The sequence below is a fragment of the Arvicola amphibius genome, chromosome 5 (genome assembly GCF_903992535.2).
Source record: "Arvicola amphibius chromosome 5, mArvAmp1.2, whole genome shotgun sequence".
NCBI classification, from domain to species: domain Eukaryota; kingdom Metazoa; phylum Chordata; class Mammalia; order Rodentia; family Cricetidae; genus Arvicola; species Arvicola amphibius.
The window spans coordinates 135,600,650-135,628,586 of record NC_052051.1 but is presented as its reverse complement, the minus strand read 5'-3'; the positions used below and the strand labels follow the sequence as shown (position 1 = coordinate 135,628,586).

The 27,937-nt window shown below is 51.3% G+C and overlaps 2 protein-coding genes across 3 annotated transcripts in view; one reads left to right on the top strand and one right to left on the bottom strand.

Moving 5' to 3' along the window:
- The window catches only part of Hmgxb3 (HMG-box containing 3), a 43,024-nt gene extending 40,201 nt beyond the window's left edge, over positions 1-2,823 (top strand). Inside the window, exons 19-20 of the mRNA XM_038329507.1 lie at positions 210-419; positions 1,492-2,823. Of these exons, the coding sequence (XP_038185435.1) occupies positions 210-419; positions 1,492-1,944 (663 nt within the window). The 3' untranslated portion in view covers positions 1,945-2,823. The remainder of the gene's footprint in view (positions 1-209; positions 420-1,491) is intronic.
- Positions 2,824-2,957: 134 nt separating this feature from the next.
- On the bottom strand, positions 2,958-27,261 carry Csf1r (colony stimulating factor 1 receptor). 2 transcript variants are annotated; one of them, XM_038329508.1, is made up of 21 exons: positions 27,085-27,261; positions 23,414-23,671; positions 22,746-23,030; positions 22,372-22,508; positions 21,606-21,765; positions 19,061-19,250; positions 16,851-16,966; positions 16,592-16,712; positions 16,283-16,473; positions 15,017-15,135; positions 10,178-10,304; positions 9,968-10,072; positions 9,439-9,549; positions 8,442-8,604; positions 6,329-6,417; positions 6,136-6,233; positions 5,242-5,364; positions 5,045-5,156; positions 4,329-4,428; positions 3,935-4,043; positions 2,958-3,836 (listed from the first exon to the last, which is right to left on the bottom strand). In XM_038329508.1, the coding sequence occupies exons 1-21, from the start codon at positions 27,131-27,133 to the stop codon at positions 3,606-3,608; spliced, it is 2,994 nt and encodes a 997-aa protein (XP_038185436.1). In that variant the 5' UTR covers positions 27,134-27,261; the 3' UTR covers positions 2,958-3,605. The 2 variants fall into 2 exon arrangements, with proteins under 2 accessions (XP_038185436.1, XP_038185437.1); XM_038329509.1 differs by having other exon boundaries at positions 15,017-15,132.
- Between the last annotated feature and the right edge of the window lie 676 nt (positions 27,262-27,937).

Here is a 27,937-nt window from a genome sequence, read left to right as displayed (position 1 = left end):
CTGAGCCGTTCTCAGACTCACTATGTGTGCTGTGGCATGCACAAGCCTGTATTCACAATAGTAATCCTTTTTGAGAGGAGGAGGAGAGGGACCAAATGTCATAGTCCCTGGCTTCAGTCATGAAGCTAGTCTTCCTCAGAAGTGAGTGAGGCCTACTCCAGCCGCTGCGTGCGGCCTCTTACTCTGAACTACACACTCCTCTCCCACAGGTGGTCTGCGGTTCCAAGTATCTTGTTCGAGGTGAAAGTGCTCGTGACCATGTGGATCTGCTTGCCTCTTCGCGCCACTGGCCCCCTGTCTATGTGGTAGATATGGCCACACCAGTGGCCCTATGTGCTGACCTCTGCTACCCAGAGCTGACTAGTCAGATGTGGGGGAAGAACCAAGGCTGTTTCTCCAGCCCTACAGAGCCAGCTGTGGTGAGTCCCCTCCTAAGAGCAGGTAGAAATCCCGGGGGATACAGGAAGACCACCCCCAGTTATCAGGAGGGCCTGCCTGGGAACTGTCTCTACCTTTCTTTCTCTCCATCAGTACTTTATGCTGATGCACCAGTCAGCTATACTGACTTACCACAGTAGAGGCCATAGTGCGTCATTTGGTGTGCTTGGAGTAGTCTACACAGGCATCTTGTATGAAAAGAGCTTGCTTTCCACAGAAGCCAGGAAATTGCCACCTTGGGGAAGGTGTGGTGTGGTCACCCTGAAGCACGCTGTTTACTTGCACCATGAATGTGCTGTGGGGGCACTCCTGCTGAGGTGTAGATACAGTAGTCTTAGAAAACACTCGCTTTGCCTCCAGAATTATAAGCAACATCTAATTTTTATTTTTTTAAGAGCGGTGGGGTCTGAGGTTCAGCACTCAGCACCAATCTTCTCTGACCCCCTCCTTTGATTAGAAAAGGAAACTGAGACCCAGGGAGAGGCTTGGACTTGATCTGGTCATATAGCAGGTCAGTAAGAGAGTCCTTGCGTGTGTATCTTGGTGCATTATACCAGGAGGTAGTCCCTGTGAGGGCCGTGTGCACTGCAAGGCTTGCCTTTGGCCTTGATTAGAAGACGCGTCAGGCATTAGAGCTGATGCGAGGTGAGAAGAGTCACGGGAAGTGAGTGCTTCTGCACAAGTGCATTATGGGAGGTGAAAGCTTCTGGCTTGCTTTGGAGCAGACATTCTCCTCATTCTCTGGGGTTGTTGGGCTCCAAGAACTTATAGAGACCTCAAAAGTTGTCTGAAGTATCCCTCAAAGCCACTTCCTCACATTCCTCTGGTTCCTAAATTGTCCAGGAGCAATGATGACAGCTAAAGCAATGCAGCATCTGTGCTGGGATGACCCATTTCCTGTTCTCATTCCTATGAGAAGAAATGGAGGCACAGGAGACAGTATGCAAGGGCTCTGGGATTTAAACAAGGCTGCTGACTCCTTGGCTCTTGCTCTCCCACAAGGTTCTCCCTCAATCATTCCCTCTTATAAAGTGTTTCTCTTTTCTCCTCTAGATTGTGTCCTGCCCTGAACTGGACCAGCATTATTCTGTGGATGTGCCAGAGGCTGAAAACTCTGTCCAGCATCCAGTCACCAAGACTGCCGCACGGCGTATTGTCCATGCAAACACGAAACCTGATCCCAGTGATCCCAGTGCTGGCCACCATTCCTTATCACTGTGCCCTGAGTTGGCACCCTATGCCTCCATCATGGACTGCAAACTCAGCAGTGTCCGCCAGCGGCCCATTGCCTTTGATAATGCCACCCACTATTACCTCTACAACCGCCTCATGGACTTCTTCACCAGCCGAGAAATTGTCAACCGGCAGATCCATGACGTTGTGCAGAGCTGCCAGCCTGGCGAGGTGGTCATTCGTGATAACCTCTATCGCCTTGGGGTTGCTCAGATCAAGACAGAGGCACAGGAGGACGGGGAGGAAGAAGAGGGAGCCTCAGGGGCACAATAAGCCAGGGTGTCATGTACTGGGCCTATACCATCTCTCTCAAGCCATAATATGGCCCTTGCCCAAGGCAGACCTATCAAGGGGACCTACAGTCCCCTGTAGGGAGGGCCTCTGACTGCTGGAACTGACCAAAGAGCTTCCATTTCATGAGCACAGTAGGGCTCTCAACCTCTGGGGCTCAGGAGAGGTGCTGGGAAACCTCTGCTGGACCTGAGAGAGCATGTTAGGGGCATGATACTTTAGGAGAATGGCTGGGAGCTGGTTGTCCAGGCCCACCACCACCTGTGGTCCCTGTACCAGGTGGGAGGCCATTGAACTAGGCTGTCCCATGGGGAAGAGCTCTGGCTCCAGTCATACGGGTTTCCTAACCTGTTGCCTTTGACTAGGGGCCTTAATGGCTTCTTCATTCTTGGGGTCCCTTTGGGCTCTTTATCCTAAAGGAGGGGTGCATTCTCTTTTCCTCTAACTCTCCCTGTCCCCACTAATTGGGATGGCTGAGGAGCGAGGAACAGTCAGTTACAGCTCCCTCTGGGACTGTCCTCTGCCCTGGGTTTTGGGGAAGAGAATCCTTCCTCCTTTCTCTGGCCACTGCTACTGTACCCTACATCCTCCAGGCCTTTGGACCCTCACCGCAGAGGGGATGTGGCCCATAGTTGTGACATAGCTGGCAAGCAGTAGGAAAACTCCCTTCTGTGAAGGGGAAGCAGATAGGGCCATAAGCAAACAGCAACACTGGCTCAGGTGCCTGTGGTTTGCTCAGGGCCCAGGGATTGGCCGAGTGCTCTTTAATTTATTGAGAGGGTGGGATAGGTGGCTTTCCTTCTCGCTCTTCCCCCAACAAGAATAAAGTTTATTAAATTATCTGGTTTTGATGAAGCAAGAGCCAGTTCAATGCTCATTGTGTCCTTTTGCTGTGGAAGCGGGCGCTTGCTGCTCACTTCTCGTGAGGGCTTGATGGAAGGAGGTCCCAGGGAACTGGTAGGCACTTGTGTGGTGCAAAGAACCAGACTGCTGGCTGTGTTAATGCTGTTAGTTTAATGTTGACTGTTAATGAAGACAAATCACTTGGAGAGGAGCATGCAGTATTTGCTTGGTGTGGCCAGCCTTGCACCAAGGCCCCATGCCTTCTAGCTTAGAATAACAGGGTACTAGATAGAACACCCCTCACTTTTAGCTGCCACGTGGCTCATTCTAGCAGTACAAGATCCAGGATGAGGTGGGACTATAGAGAGTAAAGGTCAAGAGTGGAGACCAGTCCTGTGAGCTTAGGAAGGAGCCATCCTGCCTCAAGAAACCTGTAGTCTTTGAACATGGCAGGGAGGCAGGCCCTCTGCTTACCTACAGCCTTGGGAGCCTTGTCTTTCTGAGACATAAAGTCAGTCTTTCCATTGAAACACAAGAGAGTTGGGAACAGGATGAAGATAGTGAACTAGGGGTGCATGAATTGGCATTGTAAATACAGGCTAGCACTGTGAAAACCCCATTGGCAGTGATGGCCCAGGATCTGGGAATGGGAGCCTCTGACCTCCCCACGACCCCTCAGGTTCTGAAGTTTCAGAGCTGGACCAAGCTGAGGACAAAGTTCATATGTTCTCCCCATGTTGCCCGTCCATGGAGGAGGTAGAGCTGGGGAGTTGGGAGCAGCAGCGCTCCACTGCCCCACTTTAGCAGAACTGGTAATTGTTGGGCTGCAGCAGGGGCTGGGCGATATCCCCTGGCTCACAGCAGGCCAGGTGCTCACTGGAGCTCTCCTCCTCTGGCTCGCTGCTGCTGCTGCTGCTGCTGCTACTACTACTGCTGCCGCCACCTCTGTCACTGCCGCTGCTGCTGCTGCTGCTGCTGCTGCTGCTGCTGCTGCTGCTGCTGCTGCTGCTGCTTGGCAGGTTAGCATAGTCCTAAGGGGGAAGAAAGAAGCCAGAGACAGTCAGCTGAGAACTTTGAGGAGCAGCCCAGCCTGCTCTAGCCAGCCAGACAGCCGTTCCATCCTTCTCACCTGCTCTTTCCTGTCCTGTTGGGCCTGCTCCTGAAGGAGGAAACAGATCTGCTGGAAGGTGGGTCTCTTGGTAGGCTCCAGGTCCCAGCAGGACTGCATGATGCTGTATCTGGAGACAGAACAAAGTTTGCCCATGTCAGGGCATATCATTAGATCTACCTAGTGAAGTACCCCCAAAACTAGTCAGAAGTAAGTTAGGGGCTAGAGGTATGGTCCAGTGGTACAGCACCTATTAGCATGCTTGAGGCTCCTGGGTTCAGAGTTTAGTATAGAACCTTAATATACTACAGATGGAAGCCTGGAGCCTTCTGGACAAAGACCAGGGCCACATGCTCATCTAACAAACCACCCAAACCCTAGAATCCATTTGCCTCCCTTAGGTGATTTTGCATACATGTTCTTTGGCGCAAATACAGGCTGGGCCATTTGGTATCCATCCTTCACCAGTTTGTAGAACTTGCTGTTCACCAGGATGCCTGGGTAGGGATTCAGTCCTGCAAAGGCCAGGAGTGTATATAAGAGACTACCCTTGCTTGCCCCTTCCCCTCTCACATGTATCTCAGGCAGCGTGTAAAGGCCCTATCCCAGCTGTAGTCCTAAAACAGAAACTACCCGCATGCCCAGGGCTTTCCTGTGGGAATCCACAGCCTTCAGCCCCTCATTACCAAGCACATAGGGTCCACCATAGGCTTTGGAAATAGATGGAACAAAGCCTGGATTGCGAATTAGCAAAGAGGCGATGCCACATGACTTGGTAATACAATTACAGACTCAGCACAAGGGCCCTGTGCCTACTCCCCCGTAAATGGGCGCTAGATGGTGACTAGCGGCATGGCATCTTCAATGGCATTTGGCAGGTGGCATTCTAGATAAAAGCTAGAATGTGAAGAGGCAAGTGAAGGAAGGACTCAGGAAATGTTCATTGTTGGTGGGGGTGGTCTGGATTGCATACCGGTACAGCTGTGCTGGTTCAAGAGCCCTTGCCAGCCCTTGCTGTGTCTTGGACACCAGGCGTCTGAATAGATTTCATCCACAAGGCTCAAGACACCAGTCGAGTAGCCAAAGACAGGTCAGCTCTAGACTGTGCCGGAAGCAGGCTTAGCAACTCACCAAGTGAGAAAATCTCCCAGAGGAGGATTCCGTAGGACCACACATCACTCTGAACTGTGTAGACGCAATCAAAGATGCTCTCTGGGGCCATCCACTTTACAGGCAGGCGGGCCTGACAAGACAGTCCCACGTCACTAGGGGTTGTGGCTCTCCACAGCCTACTCGACCAGTCAGTCACACTAGCTCTCAGCACTCACGTTGCCCTTGACGACATAGTTGGAATCATTCATGATGTCCCTCGCCAGCCCAAAGTCCCCAATCTTGGCCACGTGTCCACTGGTCAACAGTACATTTCGAGCTGCTACATCCCGGTGGATGCACTGAGGAAAACACAAGCCAGGAGGGGGAACGTGAGCTCTTGGGTCCCTGATGAGGGAGTAGATGACAGGTTTTGGTAGTCTACTCTCAACTCCTGTTCAAACCTGTGCAGGCCTGAGCTCTGAGAGAATTTAATGTGGCCAGTTTAACATTAGAAAGCCCCACAGCCCTGTCTCCCGCACTCCTCTTGCCCTCTGAGCGGCAGTAACAACTGGGCGGTTGCTACCTCAGAGGCAACGGTCCCTCTGCTGCGAGCACCAGCCCACGTCATTCCACATCCAGCAGCCACCTCCGAACGTACAGTACCAGGTGCCTCTCCAGGTATTTGCATACACAATAACCTATTAGGCCCCCTAAACAGTTCGTGAGCGTACCCATTTTTGCAGGCACAGACCTTGAGGCTTATGGACTCTGAACCGTCACAGCAAAGAGCGGAACCAGCAATCAAACCTTTTCCCCCTCAAGTCAGCTCTGGGGGTGACGGAATGAGCCCTTGAGTTCTGACTTAAAATTCAGCCAGAAAGACTAAGTGCTTCGTGAGGAAAAACAGCTGTTACAGTTGTTGAGCTGTAAAGCCTGTCTGTGGTAACGTAGGGAAACCAAACAGGCATGCAAAGACCTCAGCACCGTTCCCTCCCACCACCTCCTCTGTAAACTGCCCACTTACTCTCTTACACTCCCACCCCTCCACTGCTTCTCCCCGGGGACCCTCCCCTTCCCTTCTCCCTTCCTGCAGTCAGAAGGAAGTTCAGCCTCCCCTCACCCAGACTCACGTTTTTAGAAGCCAGGAAAGCCATGCCCTGAGCCACTTGGCTGGAGAAGTGGAGAAGGTCCCAGAGCTCCAGTGGCCGGCTGGCTTCTTTGTCCAGATCTAGGAAAAGGCATCCAGGCAACCCTGTCACACTTTGCTCCTCCTCAGCCCCAGTCCCCAGCCCCTAGGCCCACCCCCGTCCCAATACTCCGCACCTTGTTCAAAGAAGGAGTCATTTGAAGACGTAGAGACAGGCCTCATCTCCACATAGGTATCTACGCCCTGACTGGAGAAGCCACTGTCCCTGGATTAGAAAGAGAATTGGGAAGTGATCAATGCCCAGCCCTGCAGAGCCTAGCCCAGGCTTTGCCCTCCAGCTGCCCTGTGGACTCCCAGAGTTGCTCAGCAGAGGGGAAGGAACCCAAAGGTCAGCCTGAGTGTCCCTCTCTGATAAGGAAGGCCCCATGCCATATTCTACTTAAGCAATCATTGTGCCCTGCTTAGCCATCTCCTGTGCCAGAGACACCCCATCCTGTCATTGGGCAGCGCTGCCTGATGGAGGGCTTTGCTGCTGCCAATACCAACATGCTCCTGGGAGTTCCTTCTCTCTCCTCAAAGGCAGCCCTGCCGGAATGTGAGTACATTCCAGGCCCCTTCCCTGATCTCGCCCTACAGTATCTCACCAGCTGGTTTCTCATTAAAAATTACTCCAGGAGGGTGGCACTATGGCTCAGTGTAAAGGCACTTATGGGACGAGCCCAATCCCAGGGACCCAGCTTATATCAACATTACAAATAAATGTAAAAAGAAAAAATTTTAAAAATCATACAGGAAGGGGCCTGGAGAGATGGCTCAGTGTACTTAGTTGGAGAATCTGGGTTTGGTTCATGAACCACAGGGGCTCACAGCTGCCTGTAGCCCCAGTTCCAGGGTATCCTGGCCTCTGTGTGAACCAGAAACACATATGGTACTCACACACACACACACACACACACACACACACACACACACACACTCTCATACATACTTAAAACCAATTGCTTGGAGGGGTTTTAACATTACCCATGCCCCCTGCCAGCCACTAATAGCATTAAATTTGTCCAAGTCTAGAGCAGAGCTTAAACTGGCTTAGGGCCCTAGGGAGACAGGTTTTTTTTTGTTGTTGTTGTTGTAGTTTTATTTTGTTTTGTTTTTGTTTTGTGAAGACTGTGTCTCTGTAGGCTTGGGTGGACAGGCAACACCCAGGGATACCCAGGCTTTCCCTGTGGGTGGTGAGCCACCTGCATAGAAGCACAGCCCTGCCCTGAACAGCCACTACTGAAGCTAAGCAGCCAGCCAGATCTGGTTTGCCAACAAGCCTTCCCAGAAGAGAAACTCGGGTCTCCATTAGCATCCATCCATGGCACAGTCAGCATCTCCTCGTTCTAGAAACCACACTTCTGTAATAGCATAACTTGGGTTCCCTAGGTAGGTCCCATTTAGATGCCACTTGCTCCTGAAATGTCCCACTCTAGGAACGCTTTGATTGTCTGTACACTTAAAGAAGGAAGCTAGGGAACCTCCTTCTCCTTTGGCTCCCCTGGGCTCAGCAGCAGCCAGGGCCTTCCCTACAAGCACAGAGTACACTCCCCTGGTTCTGAGCATGGCCTGATCCCAGTACTGCTGCACTTACAGCCCCACACACCATGACCCAAAACGGAGACTCCAACATAAAACATAGTAAAGCCCAGGTTCCCTCTCTGCCCATCATGGGCAACAGGAAACTTGTTTCTTCCTCTCTCTGCTTCCCCATGTGGCTCTGTCCATAGCCTCTGGTGGCTTCCGGGAATCACAGGAGAGCAGAAGAGCCCAAGAGATTCAACACTATTGGCTTACCAGGGGAAACTGAGGCCTGAGCGGACCAGAAACCTCACCACAGGCCAGGCTGTTTTGTTACCTCCATCCAACAACTAATAAACTCTGTTCTCACTTCCCCATGGGGATGTGGAGACAGGTTGGCCACTCCTGAGGGGACTACATGTCCCGCAGCCCCCACAGATATGCTGTGGGACAAACAGGAATACACAATTGCCCCAAGTCCTCCACATGAGGGCCTGGGAGAATCTTTCCACACTTGAAGGTGATGGATTCATGAACCAAGCCATCCCCTTCCACATTCCTGGAGCATGCTAAGTGTTCAGAATGATAAAGCTAAGTTGTTGAATGATAGGAATGTGTTATAAGAAATCAGAGTTCCTCTAAAGCCTGGGGTAGGTACTCCTCATGACACAAACAGGCTGCGTGGGACCCCTTCCCCTCCTGGCCTTCCGTCCTTTGCCAAGGAGCTACCTGCGCACGTATTTCTTCTCCAGGTGGATGTTCTTGTAGCCGGAGTCCCCCTCGGGATCCTGACCAGGACTCAGGCTGGGTCCCAGCATGGCCTCAGCTTTCCGTCGCAGGAAGTTGAGTAGGTCGCCATAGCAACAGTATTCAGTGATGACCAGCACTGGCCCTAAGGCAGCCAGAAGAGGGAGTGAGAGAGATGCACCCCAAGGTTCCACTCCCCATGTGAACAAGGGCCTCTGAGTTCTAATCCTCCCTCTGGGAGCAAGCTTCTTGGTATTTTAATAACCTTATTTGTGTAAAGCCACTAAAAATTTAACAAAACACTCAATAAAGCCTAGCCTAGCCTAGCCTAGTGTGATGACGCTTGCTTGTCATCCTGGCCCTTGCAAAGCTAAAACAAGAAGATCGCAAGTTTAAGGCCAGCTTAGGCTACACAGAAAATTCCAAACCAGCCTGGATTAAAATGAGACCATCTCAAAAAAGGAAAAAAAATTAGCTCAAAAGTCTGTTTTTCAGAGAATGGCAGTTCAGTACAGAACAACGCTGCTATAATAAAGAGGAGAGAGATGAGCTGGAGTTTGGGGGCATGTACGTCTGGGGTAGGAGCTTTTTAAAAGGTAGATCTAAACCAGGCATGGTGCATGCCTTTAATCCTAGCACTCTGCAAGGAGAGGCAGGTGGATCTCTGTAAATTCAAGGCCAGCCTGGTCTATTAAGTGCATTCCAGGACAACCAGGATTACACACAAAAACCCTGTCTTGAAAAACAAAAAACAAAACAAACAAACAAAGACAAGGCTTAATGGGGGCTGTACATAGAGATTTCTGCATCACCTACCCATAAGTAGCTCCTCTGTCTATGAATCCAGCCTAGGACTATCAGGGATTTAGAGGCAGGAGTCCTACAGGCACTTAGAGCTCAAGGGGACCTTAAAGCCAGATGTCCAGGCACCTTCGGATACCCAAGCCCATGCGTATACCCCTTCCTGCCCAGCTCTCACCTCCATGTGTGCAGGCGCCCAAGAGGTTGACTATATTCTCATGCTGTCCCAGGTGACTCATGATCTTCAGTTCTGACATCAGGGCCTCCTTCTCATCAGCATGAGCCGTGGCTGGGAAAAGCAGCACCCGGAGAACCAGAGGGATCAGAATCCAAAAGAAGGAGGAGAAATACAGACATACAAATGGGAGGGAGGGAGAAAGAAGGAGAAGGGGGAAAAGGAGAGGAAGGATGTGCCTGTTATTGAGCTAATCTGGAGGGGAGGAAGCCAAGCTGTGACAGGGTCATTCCCTGGGTGACTTCTGTTCACCCTAACTTCCCTCGGGCTCAGTCAGAAGGCCCATTCCTCCTCAAAGGTTGACAAAGACCCTCAGAACCAGGAAACACAAGGAGCCTGGAGCTCAGTCGGGAAGTCAAGTCCCAATTTAAAACCCCCCAGGTGCCAACAGTTTGAGAGTGCGGACAGCACCTCTCCGGACAGCTGTGCCAGCCCACTCCCCATCCCCCACGCTGCACCTCTTCCGACTCACACTTCAGCATCTTCACAGCCACCTTCAGCACGGCATCTTCTTTGCCCAGACCAAAGGCTGTGGCCTCCACCACCTTCCCAAAGGCGCCAGCTCCGAGCGTCTTACCTATCACAGAGACACGGGCTCCTTAGGCTCCTGAGGCCTACTGGGTCCCTGCAGCCCCCATCAGCACTGGGATGGAAGATTACAGAGTGCTGAGACCACTCTCACCAAACTGCAGGTTGTTCCGGGGGAACTCCCACTTCTCATTGTAGGGCAGCTGGGTGGGGTCGATGAAGGTGTAGTTGTTGCCTTCGTAGCTCTCAATGATCTTCCAGCGCACCTGGTACTTAGGCTTCTGCAGAAAGAAAGGGAGGCATGGTGGGGGGGCTGATGGGCTGGCAGATGGACCTTGCATCTCACCTCCTAAGAGGACGAGAAGACAACGCAGAAGCTCTCAGCCTGTTGTGAGTTGAGAGAGAGCAAGGCATCTTGTGGGCACATCGGCAAAAGCTAGTCCTGCTGGATTCTGTCTTAGTGTGTGACCTTCCCTTCTCCAAACCTCAGTTTCCTTAGCTGTTCGTTCAAAGACTTGGATAAGATAATTTCTGGAGGCCTTGATGCCTCTGAATTTGATAATTCCTGGGCCAAAGTGGAAGGTAGATGTTGAGAACTATCCATTCGTTCACGAACCATTCTCTCACCCAAATAGTTTATGTTGGTGGTTTTGTTCTAGGTGCTAGGGACTGGACCAGGGGCTTATATATGTAGAAGTACATACTGTGCAACTAAGCTATCCTCCTCCGGCCTTACATTTATTTTCAATTGTAGTCAAATATACAGAACGGAAAATGTACCCCAAACGTTTTCAGCTTTACACCTCGGTGGCATTAAGTGCATTCTCGCTGATAGGAAACCAATTTCCAGAACTCTTTTGACCTTGTAAAACGAGCTCTGTATCCAGGGAATAGCAGTTTCCTACTGCCTCCCCCTTTAGAGCCCCTGGAAGACATGGCTCTACTTTGTCTCGAATCATTGTGTTGCCCTGGGTATTCCACACAGTATTTTTTGTGACTGAGAATCGTGTCATCGTCACATCTATGCTGAGGTCAGAATTGCTCTTTTCCCAGCTGCATAATACAGCCATTCAGTAAAAGAATACATTTTACTGAGCATTCACTTCTATCAAGCACGATTGATTCATTATTGAACAAGGCACACACTTGATCCCATGAGGCTAACATTTGTGTGGCCAAGAGAGGCGTTCAACTTAAATATATAGATAGGCAACCTTCAAATAATGCCGTGAATGATGCTCCCATTGGTGCAAATAGTGTCAAGTCTCTTATGGGGTGATCATCCACTTTCTGATTGGAATTCCTCAGTTCAGTAAGGAATCCACATCGGGTACTGTCATCTTGGTCAAAAGTTCCTGGCTAGGGAGGTTCTTAACCCTAGTGGGGAATATGCAGTTGCTGTTTTGCTAAATGGATCTGATATGCCTGTCTATTAGCCTTCTAAAGCCTTCTAAACAATTCTGTTTATCTCCGTAGCTCAGCGTTGTTCTTAGCTTTGGACAGAGGAGCTGCTGGTTGCAATAGTCAGCAGTAACTGCAGAGACTCATGACGAGTCAAAATGCTGAGAGTAAGGGACTGTTGACTGCTCAGCTGCAAATGAGACATCTGTGTTCCTCCGCGGCCCAGAGGACACCGTAGAAAAGACAGGAAGAGCAAGGGTGGGGGTGGAGTGTTATGAAGACTGTCTTCCAGGCATGGCACGGCTAATGGATTCTTGAATTCACAGCAGCTCTGAGAGTACCTGTGTAAGACCTGGACAGTTTGGGCCTGCCAACAACCTGTCACAGAGGACAGAGAGGCTCACAAGTGCCGGCTCCCTGAAGAACTTTAGGCAATTCCTGGTTATGGGAGTGGAGAGACGTTTTCCTCAGTTGTACAGCAGCCTATCTCTGTAACTTCTCAGCTACACTTCTGTCAGAAACCGTAGCAAAACATATTGGAACACACATGCATGCAAACACACAAATATACATACATGCATATGTACACATACATACATAGTCTCTCTCTATCACACACACACACACACACACACACACACACACACACACACACAAGTAAAAGAATTTGGAGAAAGGGGACCAGCAAGTATGGGAGAGGGGAACGAGAGAGGGTAATGAAGATGAAAATGATTAATGGCATCAAGATACATTATATACATGCTTGAAAACATCATATTGAAACCCACTATCACATAGAAGTAATAGATGCTAACAAATCTCTTAAAACGTTTGAAAAGTAACATCGTGAAGTCAGCAAAGCAGGGTGACATGACAGAGAATGGTGTGAGATGAGCCAGGTGAGTCCATGATGAGCCAGCCCGAGAACTGTCCCCAGGCACAGAGTGCACAGATGCTGAAGAGTTTGCATAGGGTAAGATCCTGACAAACTCACGCAGGTGACCAATGTGGCCTAGGGGATGAGAGGGGAGTTTCTACGCAGGAAGGCCAGGAGGGCTGTAAGAAGTGGGTTAGCTCCTAACTCTAGGGGAAGGAAGAGGTGGTGAAGCAGAGCCCTCTGACAGAGGGGATGTCCACATATTACACCTTATGCTGGCTCCAGTTCCCTCTCAGGTTCTCTGTGCCTCCCCCCATATATCTAAGATGAGGTCTGGTTAGAAGCAGGTGACTGTTTCACCTTCTCCTGGCCCCAGGGCAGCTGTGTGAGGGTACCACATCATGAACTGACCTGAGAAGTGCTGAGGGGAGGTTCCATTTATGGGAAAGTGAAAGCTGGGATAGTGGAGGACACTGGGTCAACAGACCAACTTGATGTCCAGTCAGGCCTTGGGGACAGGGACTAGACCGTGGGGACAGAGTCTAGGCCTTGGGTGCTTCAGCGAGAAGAACTAAAAGATGTGTGAGCGTTGGAAGAGGAAGAGTTTCCAGTTGGACATTTGAGACAAAAGTTAGGCATAAAGAACACCTGGTTGGTCAGGACGGCACACACTGTAATCCTAACACTTGGGAGATGGAAGCAGGAGGATGGGGTGTTCAAGGCCAGCCTTAGCTATGGAAGGAGTTTGAGGCCATCCTGAAAGCTATAAAGACCCAGTCCTCAAACAAACAAACAACAATAACAAATATAAACCAGCAAACAAACACGAAAGCCCACCAGTAACAACATCTGCATGTTATGGCTTGGGGAAAGAGGCTGAAAGGAGATTTGGGGAGGAAACTCCCTTGGGCTGAGAGACCCCTCCTGCCCCTTGCATCCTGCATCTCTAGGAGTCTCTGTGGCTGCGACTATTTTTCTCCAAGCCACTTCTGCTTCCCTGTTTTTCTGCAGCTGGGCTGACTCAGCCCTCCCACCTCTGCTAGGGCCTTGCTGGAAGGGATGAAGGGAGAAGAGGGAAGGGTGGGGGAAGGGAGGTGTGGCTGGAAGCTCCCAAGGCTGAATCTATGATTTTAGTGCCGGACCCCCACCCTCCGGCCAATTTCTGCTATCGCAGGGACTTGGGGGGCCATCCTTATAAAAGTGAGTGGCCTGTAAGGTTTCTTCCTATCAGGAGCCGTGCCTGGAAGGCCAGCTGTAGGGCTTCCTAAGCCTTTCCTGGAAGCTGGGCCTGGCTAAATTCTCACTGTATATCAATCAATTTACCAATTGCTCATACTAGCCCTAAGTCCGGGTCCTCCCTTGATCTTCTGGAAACATCAGATCTTGACCACTCCTCTGATCAGGCCTCTGGCTCTGTGGGATCGATATTGAGCCTGGGGAAGGTGGAGACCTGAACACTTCCCACTGGAAGCTCCGCAGACCCCCCTCCCCCGTCTCAATTTAGGCCTGGTCCCAGCATCTTTCCAATCTTCTTTTTGATTCTGCCCTCCCCTCCTCTGCGCCCACCTCTTTCCCTTCCTTTGTCCCTGTCCTCAGGGCCAGCTGACTCCTGCTCTTTCCTCTTCCCCTGTTTCTTCCCGGACTGTTGTGGTTTCTTTTGGTGACAGAAGGTGATGACTCAGCCCTGAGCAGAAGCAACCCTTCCCACATGCAGGCTCCTTTTCACCCAAATCTGGGCGATATACAGGTGGCGCCAAGTCACCTGGGCCGAATCTGTGCAGAAGAGAACTGCCTCCTGCCCTGACCCTCAGGGGTGCCTCAGTCAGGGGACACCAAAGGGCGGGTGGAAGAAGGCATCCTAGCGCTGCAGGTCTCCTGGCCTTAGATTGCTTAAGAAGCAGTTAAACTTCCTGCATGGGACATGAGAAGGTACTTGGAGCAAAATACTCAAAGCATGGTGCCGTAGAGAGAGCTAGCTGAGGTGTTCTAGACCCCCATTAGGTGACGCCAGACAGCCAAGGCAGAAAGGCCTGAGGGAGCCTGTGGCTTATGGGGTACCAGAGAAAGTTTTTTAGGTTAAAATAAGGAAGAATTTTGTATATCTCCGAGGACCCTGTAGCCGTGACAGTGACTAAGCCATGTCTGGGTGGTGAGCAGCACCCAGCAACCACTTTGGCATGTGGTCAAGGAGATGCCAACTTTAGCCACGCTCCTATCCCAATGTGCATGAGCTGGGTCTGCAGCCAACTTCCTCCTTGCACGGAAACACAGGCTCTACCACCAAGTCCTGTCTTTCTTCAACACCCCACCCCGGCTCTATACATACAGGGTAGAGGATCTTGGTGATAACCTGCCATCATGAACCCCAATTTAACAGGTAGAGAAAGGAGCTTGAACATACCCATTGCCCCACAGGTCCCAGCGGCAGAGCTGGGCAAAGCTAGGCACCTTAAAAGGCAATTTTATACCTCTTTTTATACTTTCTCCTTCCCGCCACCTCCACCCCCAATGGTCAAACATAGGATTATTGCACCGGGAACTTCTTAGTGTTAGCCCATGTTGACACACAGTAGACACCTAATGAACAGCTCTGGTCACGTGACAGCCTGTCAGAACAAGGGAGCGTGAGCAGGGGTCCTCCTCCTCTGGCTCCCTCAGGGGCCCGGCCCAGCTCCATGGCCCAGCTCCGCGGCCTAGCTCCGCAGCCTAGCTCACCTGCTTGTACTTGTACAGGAGCAACAGCAGCAGTAGCAGCAGTAGAGACATGACAGACATGCAGGCCACCACCACCGGAGTGAACAGATACTCATCAGGGAGCTGCGTTCTGATTTCTTCTGGAAGAGGGGGGCAGAGGAGTGAACAATGGAGAGACTGTATTCAGTCCCATCCCTCTGCCAGAGCGTGAAAATTCTCTGTAGCAGGCTGGCTCGGCGGCCAGCTACCGCTTGTACGCAAATCCTAGTGTTGGGGCTTTATCGCTTGCACCTGTGGGCAGAGAGGCCTTGGCGGGGGAAATCCTCCTCAGCTTTCCTGTGGCCTCCTCCAGGTGCCCTGTGTGACTTCAGCAGCTTTCTGAGAGCCAGTTTAGGGCCCCCGGGTCTCCCCTTCCTGACCTCTAATCTTCATGTGGTCGGAAGGACACAGTTCATTTCCACGTCCAGCTAGGAGCTTGGGTCCCTTAGGTGTGTTGAAGGAAGGAGGGACTTGGCTGCTAGGGGGTGAGGGGTCGTGGAGACGATGCCTGGCACAGTGCCAGCATTCGTCACCGTGGGGCTTCGCTATTTAAAACTGCCCCCACCGGCAGTGACACAGCCTTCCCGGAGAGCAGGGCCCATGGGCCTGCCAACAGCTGCTCCAGGCTAGTGACCAGAGAACATGAGTGACATGACCCCTGAGCCAAGCTGAAGCCAAGGATTGGGAGCTTCACCCAGGCCCCGCACAGTAGCACTTTAGGGGCTCGGGGAGGCTGGGGGCTTCTGAGTGAGACTAGGCCCAGCTGCAGGCTCCATATCAGCACTGGGCAAACCCTTGCACCGTGGCCCCGAGTGAGGACTGTGTCTCAGGATTGGGAAGGGCAGACAACAAGGGGGAGCTGGAGAGGAAGGGAGGAAGCGTCCCTCTAGGCGTGGACTTGAGTCCCTTTTCCCCTCATGTGAGTTCAGATGCAGGGAGTAGTCAAAGGCCCAGATGAGTAGATGTCTCTTGGCATCTCTCAGTCTCTCTCGGTCCTCTATAAGTCCCCGTCTGGGGTATCTCTGCCTCATTCTGTTTTCCCACTCGCTGATCCTGCCCTTTCCTCTTCAGTCCCCAGTGATGGACGCTGGACCTCTCCATGTCATCATGTCCAAAGTCCTGTGGCTCAGGAATAGCCAGGGTGACCCAGAGGTGGAACTCAGGATGACTGGGATCTCCTCCAAGTAGAAATCCCTGGGTCGGGGGTGAGGGGTCGGATGCCCACACTGGCTGAGGAGGATGGATTACCTGAAGCGACGGCCCTGAAGGCCTGGGAGCTGTTCCCCACATCGTTGTGGGCCCTGCAAATATAACTTGTGTTGTGTTTCAAGGCTCCAATGGGCAGCTGGTTCTGAATGGTCACTTTGTGGAAGGGCTCCTGACTCAGGACTTCAGAGGGGACATCACTCCAAACCTGCAAGGCCTGGGCCTCATTACACCTGGAAAGAATAGATTTTTGACTCACGGTTTTGGGGTTTCCCACATCAGCATGCCCTTCCCACTCATGGGTACCTCACCCGGATGCTCAGCCTAGGGAGTGGAGTCAAGCCCGCTGACCTGTCAGTGTGGCCCCTGCACTGTATCCATGTCACATTGGGCTGAGGGTACCCAGAGACATCACAGAGCAGGACATTAGAGCCATTCACAACGATCCACGAAACACTGACCTCTGGGAGATCTGAGGAAGAGGGGAAGGATGAACGAAGGCAGGATCAGCCTTAGGGGTGAGGTCTTTGTCTCTTGACCACCTGCCCTGAGCCTGCTACCCTCACCCCTCCCAGTATACCCAACCCTGGGCAGCCTCCCTGTCACTCACATTGCAGGGTGAGTTCAAAGGTCACATTGTTCCAGCCTGCCTTGTTGTGGACCATTAAGGAGTATTGGCCAGCCTCCAGGGGCTTTACACGGTTCAGGGTGAGCGTGGATGTGTACCTGCAAGACACCCAAGAGACACTACTGTTACAAATGAGTGTCCTGTGAAGCAAAGCGCACCATCCTTTGTTAAAGTCTCAGGGCACAGAGGTCTTTTCTGAGCCAGGTCTTCAGGAGTGTGCCACTGAGACAGGAGAAAACACCTACCCCTGGTCCTTGACTGTCCTCTCATCTTAGGGTATTCTTTGTTTTCCCCAAAGGTTTCTTAGAGATGATGTCTGCAAGGTCCTGGGAGGTATATCACAAGTTTCTTCCTTCTTACCACTGAGCTAAGTGTTCACAAGCACCACAACACCTACTGAGCATCCCTAATGTGCTACCTGGTCCTGGGGATGGTGACAGGGACAAGAGACAGGACTGGTTCTGAGCTGTGTAGCTACAGAAACCAGAGACCAAATTCCAATGTTATCATTTTTGGCTGTGTGACTTTACATAGACATTCAACTGCTGTGGTCTTCTTGACTCAGGGTGATTCTGATGGGGTTTTTGTTTGGTTTGGTTTACTTCACCGAATTGGCTTGAGGGTTGAAGGGATGCGCATTTAGAATTCTGAACACTCATAATAGGCACTTAATGTAACGGTTCTCTTTACTATAGAAAAGTCTAAAAACAACACTAAAGCAAAAAGTCACCTTTGGTTGTTTCCAGGTAATTTTCTTAGTCTCTAATGGATGGTTTATCCATTATGAGTATACTTGCTGCTGTGATTAGAGACAGGATCTGATATAGCCCAGGCTGGCCTCTAACTTGCTATGCTGCCTCTAGAGCTGGCCTTGAACCCCGATTCCTCTGCCTCTGTTGCCCAAGCACTGAGAAAATAGACATCTGCTAATGAACGTCCAGCTAATGAAGGCAGCACTGTTTAGGTAATGAACACGTTTGTAAACAGGCATGGAGAGATGACTCCTAGAGCACTGTGCTCTTGCAGAGGACCCAGGGTTTGGTTCCCAGCACAGACATGGTAACTCGCAACCATCTATAACTCCAGTGCTAGAGGATTTGGCACCCTCTTCTGACCTCTGCAGGCACAAGGCACACAAGTGGTATACAGATATACATACAAGCAAAATATACACATTAAATAAAATGAATATTTAAAATGCAATTTTAAAGGTATATATTTATATTTTATGTGTATAAGTGTCTTGCCTGCTTGTATGTGTGTTTACCACATGTGTGTCTGCTGCCCACAGAGGCGAGAAGAGTCCCACAGATCTGTTGGAACTTGCTAGAAACGGAACCTGGGTCCTCTGCAAGAGCAGCAAGTGCCCTTTAACCCCTGAGCCATCTCTCCGGCAATAATGATAGCAAAGTACCAATCCTTGCTTGGACAAAATCTACCATCACTGCTGGACTAAAGTTCACTTCTGGGAAAGGTGTCTCATGTTGGGGTTTGACTCTGCAGTGGCGTGCTCAGCTAGCAAACTTCAGGCCCTAGGTCAGGAGAGAAAGACCCTCACAGACACTCTTCATTCAGAGACAGGCGGTATCCCTCTACATTGGTGGACACATGACCAACCCAAGCTTTAGGAGTAGAATGGTGCCAGCAGAGTGGCGGCGGGGGGGGGGGGGGGCATGTGCCCCGAAAATATCCCAGAGCCTGGGGAGAATATACTGCGAGGAGATTTTCAGGATGGTTAATCTTTTAGCAAAAGCATGATCGTGTCTCTCTGCCCCGACCCCATGTGAACATGATAGGTGCTCTGCATGGTTGTTATCTCAAATATATCTTGGGTGGAAGTCACAGTCACTTCCTACATTTGCATTGGCCATAAAAAGGAGAGGAGGTGAAGCTAAGAGGTCCCAAGGGACCTTGAGAACATGTACCCCCAAACGGTAGAGCAGCTTCTGAGAAACAGTATAGAAACTCACTGGGCGACCCAGAGACACAGGGCAGGGACTAGGACAAATGACATAGAGGACTAATACTCTCAAAGTCAGGGAAATGAGATGAACAACAGGAAGGGGGTCTACCCACTGTGGGGCAGCACAGATGGGACAGGACCCAAGCATCCTCGTTTCTGGCTGAACCCCCAACACACACACACACACACACACACACACACACGTTGTTCATGGACTGACAGGCAGTACCTGTATGTGGTGGTCCTTTGGGTGATAAAGTCAAGGTTGTGCTGATCTTCAAAGAATGGCCCCAGGTAGGTCCAGTTATAACTCTGGAGGCCAGGGTAGGCATCTACATTGACTGTGAGGGTGAGGCTCTCACCCACAGCCACCTCCTGGAAGAGGCTCTGCTCGGAGGTCAGGTTTAAGTAGGCGCTCTCTGGAAATCAACACAGAAGATCTGGGGTTAGTGGGGAGATGGTCTCTTTCTGTCCACTGGACCCTCCACCCCTTGACCTGATCCAAGGGTCTGAGCACATCTCTGCTCCAGGCTCACAGTCTCCAGCCCCTGCCAGGACTCACCTCTGCCACCTATCTTTCCACTATTGATCCAGTCAGTTGTCCAGACCCTTCCGGCCACCTCCACTGTCACTCGAGTCTGGACTTATCACCTTGGACCACTTGAGCTTGGACCACTTGGATAGCCTCCTAACTTACTTCCTCCTCTTTCTCTCCCCATAGACAGTCCTCCACGGAGCACCAGAAAGCCCTGCTAATCTACTACATCCCAGTCTGACCATGATGCTGTTTTGCTCAAACCTTCTAACTGTTTCTCACCTCCTCCAAGAAAAAAAAAGGCCTAGGTCCCATAAATGGGATCTCAGGGCCATTGGACCAACTACCTACCCAACTCACCTCTCTGACTTTATGTGGTACCTCTCGTTCACACCACCCCAGCCCTACAGGCAAACTCATTCCTTGAATATGGCATACAGACCTATCTTAATTGAACAACAGCTGCTCCATGAACCGGAGCTCTCTCACCCAAAGTGTCCGAGCTTGCCCTCTGCCCTGCCAACCTTCAAGCCTGAATACAGATCTGGCCAAAAGCTGAAATGGTATGCATTTCTTTTTTTTTCTTTTTAAATTTATTTTTATTTATTTTTTAAAATTTATTTATTCATTCATTATGTATACAGTGTTCTGCCTGCATGTGTGCCTGCAGGCCAGAAGAGGGTACCAGATCTCATTATAGATGGTTGTGAGCCACCATTTGGTTGCTGAGAATTGAACTCAGGACCTCTGGAAGAAGTAGCCAGTGCTCTTAACCTTTGAGGCATCTCTCCAGCCCTTATTTTTATTTTATGTGCGTTGGTGTTTTGCCTGCGTGTATGTCTGTGTGAGGGTGCTTGATTCCCTGGAACTGGAGTAATAGACAGTTGTTAGCTGCCATGTGGGTGCTGGGAATTGAACCCAGGTCCTCTGAAAGAGCAGCCAGTGCTCTTAACCACTGAGCCATCTCTCCGGCTCAAGTATGCATTTCTTGCACTTACTGAGTGACCAGTGAATGCCGGAACTGGGAAGCAGATTGGCTAGAGCCCTAGCAGAGGGCTGACATTGCATGAGTCTGCCTCTCTTCCCTTTACCTGGCAGAGTTCTGAGGAGTTCCCTGTGTGTGTTCTGAGGCCAGTGATTCATGCTTCCCTCCTCGCCTCCCCTCTGACTCTCAGCACATCAGCAGGCCACGCTACTAGACCACACTCAGAGCCCCTTCGCACACTGTAGAACTGCCTTGTTGTGGGGTTCTCTGTCTGTGGAGTGCACGGCTTCCCTCTCAATCGCCAGGCAATGGGAGGACATCTTACACCCATCCTCCTTCATCCCCATGGTTGGCACCCTCACCACTTTCTGTAGCTTCCTACATCCACTCTTGTGGCTGCTCCCAGCTCCCCTCCACCCACCGCCAGGGCGAGTCTTCTACTGTGGTTTTTGCTCGCACGCTCCAGCAGTGCGGATCTGACCAGGGCTTCTTCTAGGTTGTCTAAATACAGTCATTTACTACTGATCTCCTCATTTTCTTTCAGGTAAAGGAATTGGTCAACATACTATTTGGCAGAGCCAGGTTTGATGACACCCAGGAGTGGGTGCTCCTGACTCCCAGTCCCCTCTGGGTAAGCTGAGTCATGTGGAGACCTCAGCTCCCCGCTTTATAACCTTCAAGACCTCTCAAGAGGGTGAGATGCAAATTCTCCTCTTGCTCTGTTAAGGCTCCTTTGCTACCTGGCTCCTGCCTCATCTCCCCTCCCCCGGAGCCATCACTCACACCCCACTCACATCTCTGGTATTCTCGGCTGCTTTTGGCATCTCAGAGATGCTTGGACTCTTTTCTCTTGGGGCTTGCACATGCTGCTCCTTCTTCAAGACGTCCTGTTCCCTTCCTTTCTCATTGAGGCCCAACAACTCCACTCTCACGCCTCCTGCCCCAGCTTGTAAGCCCCAGTAAGAGGGAGTGTTGGTGTTTAGAGATACAATGTTTCCTTCACAAGCCCGGGCAGAGAAGCGCTATCTGTTCATGTGTCCACTTGACACAAATATTCCCCGCTCTCAGGAATGAGTAAGCCAGCATGATCTGCCATAGGGAGCTGCTTGCTGGGCTCCAATTCCAACCCAGACCAGACGGTGTTACAGTGAAGCACCACCCACCTCTCCAAGGGCTTAGAGGAAGTGGGGGCTCCAGGACCAAGCCATCCTATCTCCCAACAGCCACAGGCTTCTCCCGCTACCTGATGCTCACCCACCACCTGGAAGGTCATGGAGGTCGTGTGTGTGCCGAAACCATTGCCAGCCACACAGGAGTAATTGCCAGCATCTTGGTAGTCCACGGCATTGAGGCTGAGGATCTTGACTTTTTTATAACGGTCATTTTGGAAGTCGCTGCTTATGGGGATTTCAAGCTGTAGATAGAAGGAATAGGAGTGACGTACCAAAATTGCTTAGGGTCTGAATACAACTCCTCCACCTTTAAATTATGATCGGCCTGTACTCGGCAAGGGTCTAAACGCTGAGTCTCAAATGCCTCATCTATAAAATGGGATGAATACTGGTCCCCTACCCCTGCCTGGGTTAAAATGAGCGTGCATAGACTCATACAGCAAGGGCTCACGGCTGCACCTCACACATGATGCGCATGGGTGATGAATCTAGGAGGCAGTCTTTCCGTTCCTTCCTGGGGATCCTCACCTTCCCTCTCACTAAAGCCTTTCTGAAATAGCCAACAAAGCTTATGCTTCTAAGGGAGACAGGAATCCTCATTCTGTTGGAAGGGAATGTTCTCTAAGCTATAGCAAAGGGATAGGGTAATCCCTGAAAGGGTCTGGACTGACACCCACATCCCCAGCCTGAGCAGCTGTTGCTGGCACAGGATCTCAGGCCCCTCCTCTCTGTCCTCTGGGCCACAGCCATGTCTCCAGCCCAGAAAGCCAGTTTGAGGTGAGGATGCCTCTCACTGCTGAGAAGACGGGCAGACTTCACCATGTCGTCTCCTTTCCCTGGGGACTGACCTTGGTGTCTCCACGTTTGAGAAAAACATTAAATTCGGGGTCCACATTAGTGGCAGAGCACACAATCTTGGCAGCCTCCCCGCGAATCCGCACCAACTCTGTAGGCTCCAATAGCACATTTGGGGGCCCTGAGGGGACTGAGGCCAGAAATACAACCCGTGAACACCTAGACTTTTTGGATCAGTTACCCTGGTTACTTCATCACGGTTGGTCTCATGGTCAGAGTCCCACCCAACACACCTCACCCCATTTGCCCTGGAGAGAAATGAGTGATTGAAAGAAGACAGAGAATTGCCTCTGTCCTCCCCACACCCATGGCTGCCAGCTCTCCTTCCCGCCTCCATGCCCGGGCAGACTTTTTCCATCCTACATACCTTTTTCCACTTTAAGTTGGATGCCGACGGAGAGGGATTCCTTACCATCCACCATAGCTTTGCACTGATAGACTTCGCTGTCAATAAACTTCACCTTGTGGATGATGAACCCTCGCCACGGAGAGAAGGAGTAGGTTACTCTGCGTGGGACCGCCTTGCCCCTGGCTCGCACTAGTGAGACATGGGATTGCAGTGCGGGATCGGTGATCAGGCAGGGCAGCACAGCTTCCTGGCCCTCAATCGCTGTCACCTTCTGTGCTAGCGAATTCCAGGGCCGGACTGGATCTAGAAGAAGATTCAAGGTGACAACTGAACATTAGTGACAGGGAGCAGAAGCTTGAACATTTGCTCAAAGTTGTCCTGTAGAAGAACCATACAGAGACTGTTCCAGGTTGGCTTCTGTACCCTCGGGCACTTGCTGCTGTATGATCTCAGACCAAAAAAAAAAAAAAAAAAAAAAAATTCAACCCCTGTGCACCCCTGGAAAATGGAGGTAATCATAGCATCTACCACATAGGGTTATTGTGAGGCCTGCCCTAAATTGTAAACACTGGATAAAGTTTGTTTATGGCCAATGCTCAAACTCACAAACTCGGATCTGGCTTACTATGCATGCTAATGCCAGGAGCTAGCCCTCCTGCCCAATACAGGGAATTTGGTATCCTCACCTTTGACATACAAGTGGATGGTGGTACTGCCCCCCTGGGGATCGTCCAGCTCAGTACAACGATAGATCCCAGTGTTTTTGAAGGTGGCATTTCTTGTGGTCAGGATGCTTCCGGGAGATTCAGGGTCCAGGGTCCAGTGGGGAGAGATGGGGCCATCCCATTCCACACTGCCGTTGCTCACACATCTTAGTGTTACCGTTGCACCTGGCTCTACAACCAGCACTGGGCCACTGGGCTCGATGACAGGGGCCCCATGACCTAAAGGAGGTGGCAGACAGAAGTGAGGCTGGGGTATAGCCCTGCTACCCCCAAGTTGAGTTGGATCATGCTTTGGCAGCGAGAGTTCTGGTACTGTGGAGTCTGTATCACCTAACCCTTCATTCAGCTCCCAAATCTGTGGACATCTGCCCAGCGACTCTCCTCTGAGACTGGGTTGGGAGCCACCTCAGCCTCATGTGTAGACTTTCCCATAGAACCATGGGGACCCAGCCTTCTGCGTCACTTCACACCCCAGGACAGGACCTCATCAATCCCGTGTACAAAGCAAGCTGTGACTGCAGAGCCAAGCCCAGGGCCCCGTTCAAGCGCGGCAAGTTTCAAACAAGCAAACGGAGAAACAGATGGCCAAGTCCTGACTTCCCTCACTTGGGAAAGAAGAGAAGATGTGAGTTCTTAGCCCAGTAGAGAGAAGCTCCACGTGTCTCCTGCTGTGTCTTCTCCTATCACTGCACATCAGATCCGTGCCTTGTGGGGTGACCCGAGGCCATCCATCCTCCTCACTTTGTCCCCTTGCCTACAAATGCAGACAGTGATCACACCTTTCCGGCACGTCAGGCCGTCCAGCTGCTGGGAAGTCTTGGCAGCATCACCTGTTGCCAAGTAAAGACTCTGCTTGTCATGTCTATGAATGAAACTGCTGAGGTGCCCACTCTGCTCTCACTTCTCTGGACCTGCCGGGTTTCTTGGCAGCCAATCTCTTTTAAGGAAAATTTGCTTGAAGGAGAAAGGAGAACTTAAAACCCTCGTCAGGTCTTAGGGAAGGATGCTAGCTGCCTCTAGTGTCAGCAATTTTCCCAGGCCTGAAATAGGGGTGAAGGAGGGAAGTGAGAACTGATTCACAGCCTCTGAGGGGCCGGCAGGCACTCTGGGCCTGTGTGGGCGGAAACACATTGCTGGCACCCGGCTGGCCCCGGTTTCCGCCCAGCCTATGGCCCCTTCTAGACTGGCGCTCTCACTTCTGCTTCCCTGCCCTCCTGGCCATTGCTCCTCTCCACACAATGAGGGAGTCGTGGAGTCGGGGGACAGTGTGCTGGGTCTCAGAACACTCTGTACAGAGAGTGTCTGTGTCACTGCCCTGTTTGCTGGCCGCCGCAAGTCAACCCCTCCAGCTCCAGCTGTCGATATCCACACGGTAACATGGCAGCCCCAAGGACACCAGGCCCTCAGAGTATTCCAGTGGTTCCTAAAACCACTCCTCAGAGGGTAACCCCCCCTACACCCAAGTGGGAGCTCATAAAAGGAAAGTCTCTTCACGCAAATGATTTCAGCCTGGTTTAACGTCTGCTCTGATTTCAAACCCACGGGAAACGTGCAGCCTATATCTGCCTGAGCTTCGGATCAGCCAGATGTAGAACAGAGGAGAGAACACTGCCACTGCTGATGTAGATTTGTGGCTTTCCTGTGCAGTGTGACTAGCAGGAAGAGGGACAAGCTATTTCACCCTGGCCTGGGCTCACGCTGACTAGGGACCCTGACTGTCCTTTCCAGATGGGGAAGTTGTTGAAGCTCGGGGCTTCGGACTCTCTTCTGTCCGATAGGACCAATCCCAGTGTTCACCTGGAAGATAGCAGAGCCCGAGAGGCCTCCTTGAACCTGCCAGGTGGTAACTAAAGAGTTTAACCCTTAAGGTCACAGGATGCGACTTGGGTTCTACGCCCCTGCTCCTGCCTTATGTCCCAGTTGGTTTGGTCGCTTTTCCCTTTTCCTCCCTCGAGCTACTCTGCTCCCCGTATCTTGTTCTCCTGTCTTGAACTCCAGATGTACTCTGGAGGCTTCTGCATTACTTCTTCCTAGCCCGTTTTCCTGGATATTTACGCAGAACAGGATTGACACACTCCACATCCACCTCAGGGCTTTCTCACTTCCTGCGAGTGCCCACTCATCATCTTTCCCTTCCCTTGGATGAGCACTGATGGCCACTGACCCTGTGCCTGTCCCTTCTTCATCTCACACGTCCCCGCTCAAATTCTTCCCCTGACGCAAAACTCCTCCTTTTTGTATCTACATACTAGACTCTCACCTGCAGCTCCAGCAGGCACCCCCACAACCTCCTGCACTCATGACCACCAGCCAAAGAGGAGAGGCTGGTCTCTTTCTCCCCCTAAGTGCTTCGACACTATTCCTACCCCTTTAGAAGCCCCCTTGGTCTCAATCACCAGTAACCCGTTAGGCTAAAAACTTAGGTTTCCCACCGATGTCTCTCACCTTCTCTTTCTTCTGGAGCTGGACATTGAACCGGGACACACACACACACACACACACACACACACTGTACATAAGCTGTCCTCGAGATAAAGCCTGAAGGAGCAGTGACTCAGATCCATAGGACTTTCTGGGGTGATAAGGTCTTATTCTCAAGAATGTGTGTTTCCTAACGTTTACCACTCACATTTTAATAGGAAAGTGCCGGGATGCAAGACAGTGAGACTGGCTGAGCTGGCAAAGAATCTTCAGTGGACTGTTGTATCTCCAGAGGCCAGCAGCACCAATTCCCTAGAAACCAGAGTGAGCCTGTCCTTCCCCACCATCCTCCCTCCAAATAAGCAGGTGGCATGAAAGAAAATATTTGTGCTAGACCAGGTCAAGCCTAGACGCCACGCCACTCTGGGCCGTGTATGCCAGTCCTCACCCTTAGCCTGACACCCTCCGAGATGGTAGTTGTGAAGCAGCTTCTGCTGTCCAAGAAGTTGAGGGGGGAGGCGTCTAGGAAGACAATGGCTAGGGAGACCATCTCTGGCTTCCCTGGTCCCCCTCCAGCATTCTTGCTTGTTTACTCATTAATGAGTTCACGTGTGTTCTCTTCCAACCTCCTCTGAACTCCCACCCTCAAACCCTGGGCCAGAAAAGCCAACCTCTTATCTTCCACCCTGACCCCTCAAGCTGTCCAAGAAAGGGCCTTTCTGAGCCGGGTCCTGCCTAACCATGGCTACCTGGGCTGTCCAGCTGGAGGGAACACTCAAGGAAGGACTGGGGAAGCCACTGAGCAAATCTCAGTCCTGCCCATGACCTCTCAGCATCTGCCTTGAAGGAGTTTCCCAGGTAATTTCCTGCAGGCACAGGAAACATCCAAAAGCGTTGCCCTGAGTTTCACCCATGCCCACATTCCCACCTGCCAATGAGGAGTGTGGCTAGCGGCCCCCAGAGTAGCAGGGACACATTGAAGATGCACTGTGAGCCAAAGGCTACACTCGGCTCCCTCGCAGCCCTGGCCAGACTGGTTCCACTCCACTCTCACCTTCTTTTCTCTCCAGATAAAAACAAATATGTGCTCAAGTGCTAGAGAAGACGGAAGCAGAGAGTGGGGGGCTTCTAGTGTGGGGCGGCGACGCTCAGGGTCCTTTCGCGGGCCCTCTCTGTAACACCCTCACGAACACCCCCTTTTCTGCTCTTACCATGCCAAACTATGGCCAGCAGCAGGACCAATGGAGCCCCCAGCTCCATAGTCTTCCCGGGGGCAGCGTGGGCTGATGCAGGTTGGAGGGTCGGCTGAGCGCAGGGCTCCTAGCTGCTAGTTCTGTGAGGATGAGGACAGCTGAACACACTCTTGTCTGCTGCACTGGCTGTCGGTCTTGTTTTCCTTTTCTTCCTCCTCGTTGGCCTGGTCCTCTTCCCCTTTTTTTTTCTTTTTCTTTTTTTTTTTTTTTTATGAAGCTAGGCTGAAAGGGAACTACAGAGTTTGGAAATATCGGGTCTCTAGAAAAAAACAAAGCATCACTCCTGAGGGAGAGGCAGAATGAGGCAGAATCTGTAGCAGAACTGAACGGATCCTGCAGGGAAATGTTTAAGTCTGAGGGACTTATGAAGCCACCTCTAAGAAAACTCGGGAGAAGAATCAGGAGTCTCCCAGAAGCCCAGTGAGTCTGCCTGAGATACGCATGGTTGATTGGCCGTAGATTTTTCTGGCCTTTCTCATTTGCCTTCCAGGTTGAAGGCATCAAGATAAGGGCCACTGAGGAACTGGGTTTCCATGGTATCCAGTCTCTACAGAAGTGACTGGAAACTTCCATCACTTGTCCTAGACCAAAGTCAACCTGGGTTCTAGAAACAGCAAGCCCTGCAGACAGATGATCCCATGATGAGACTGTCCCCACTTAGTGGTAGTGGTCACCTTATGAGAAGAAATGAGGCTGCTCCTCAGTAGGAACCAAGTTGTCCGCTGAAGCTTTTAAGCCAAGAAAGACCCCTCGGGGGCCAATTGGTAGAATGCAAACAGAGACGCCATCAACCGGACAGCACTGTGCCATT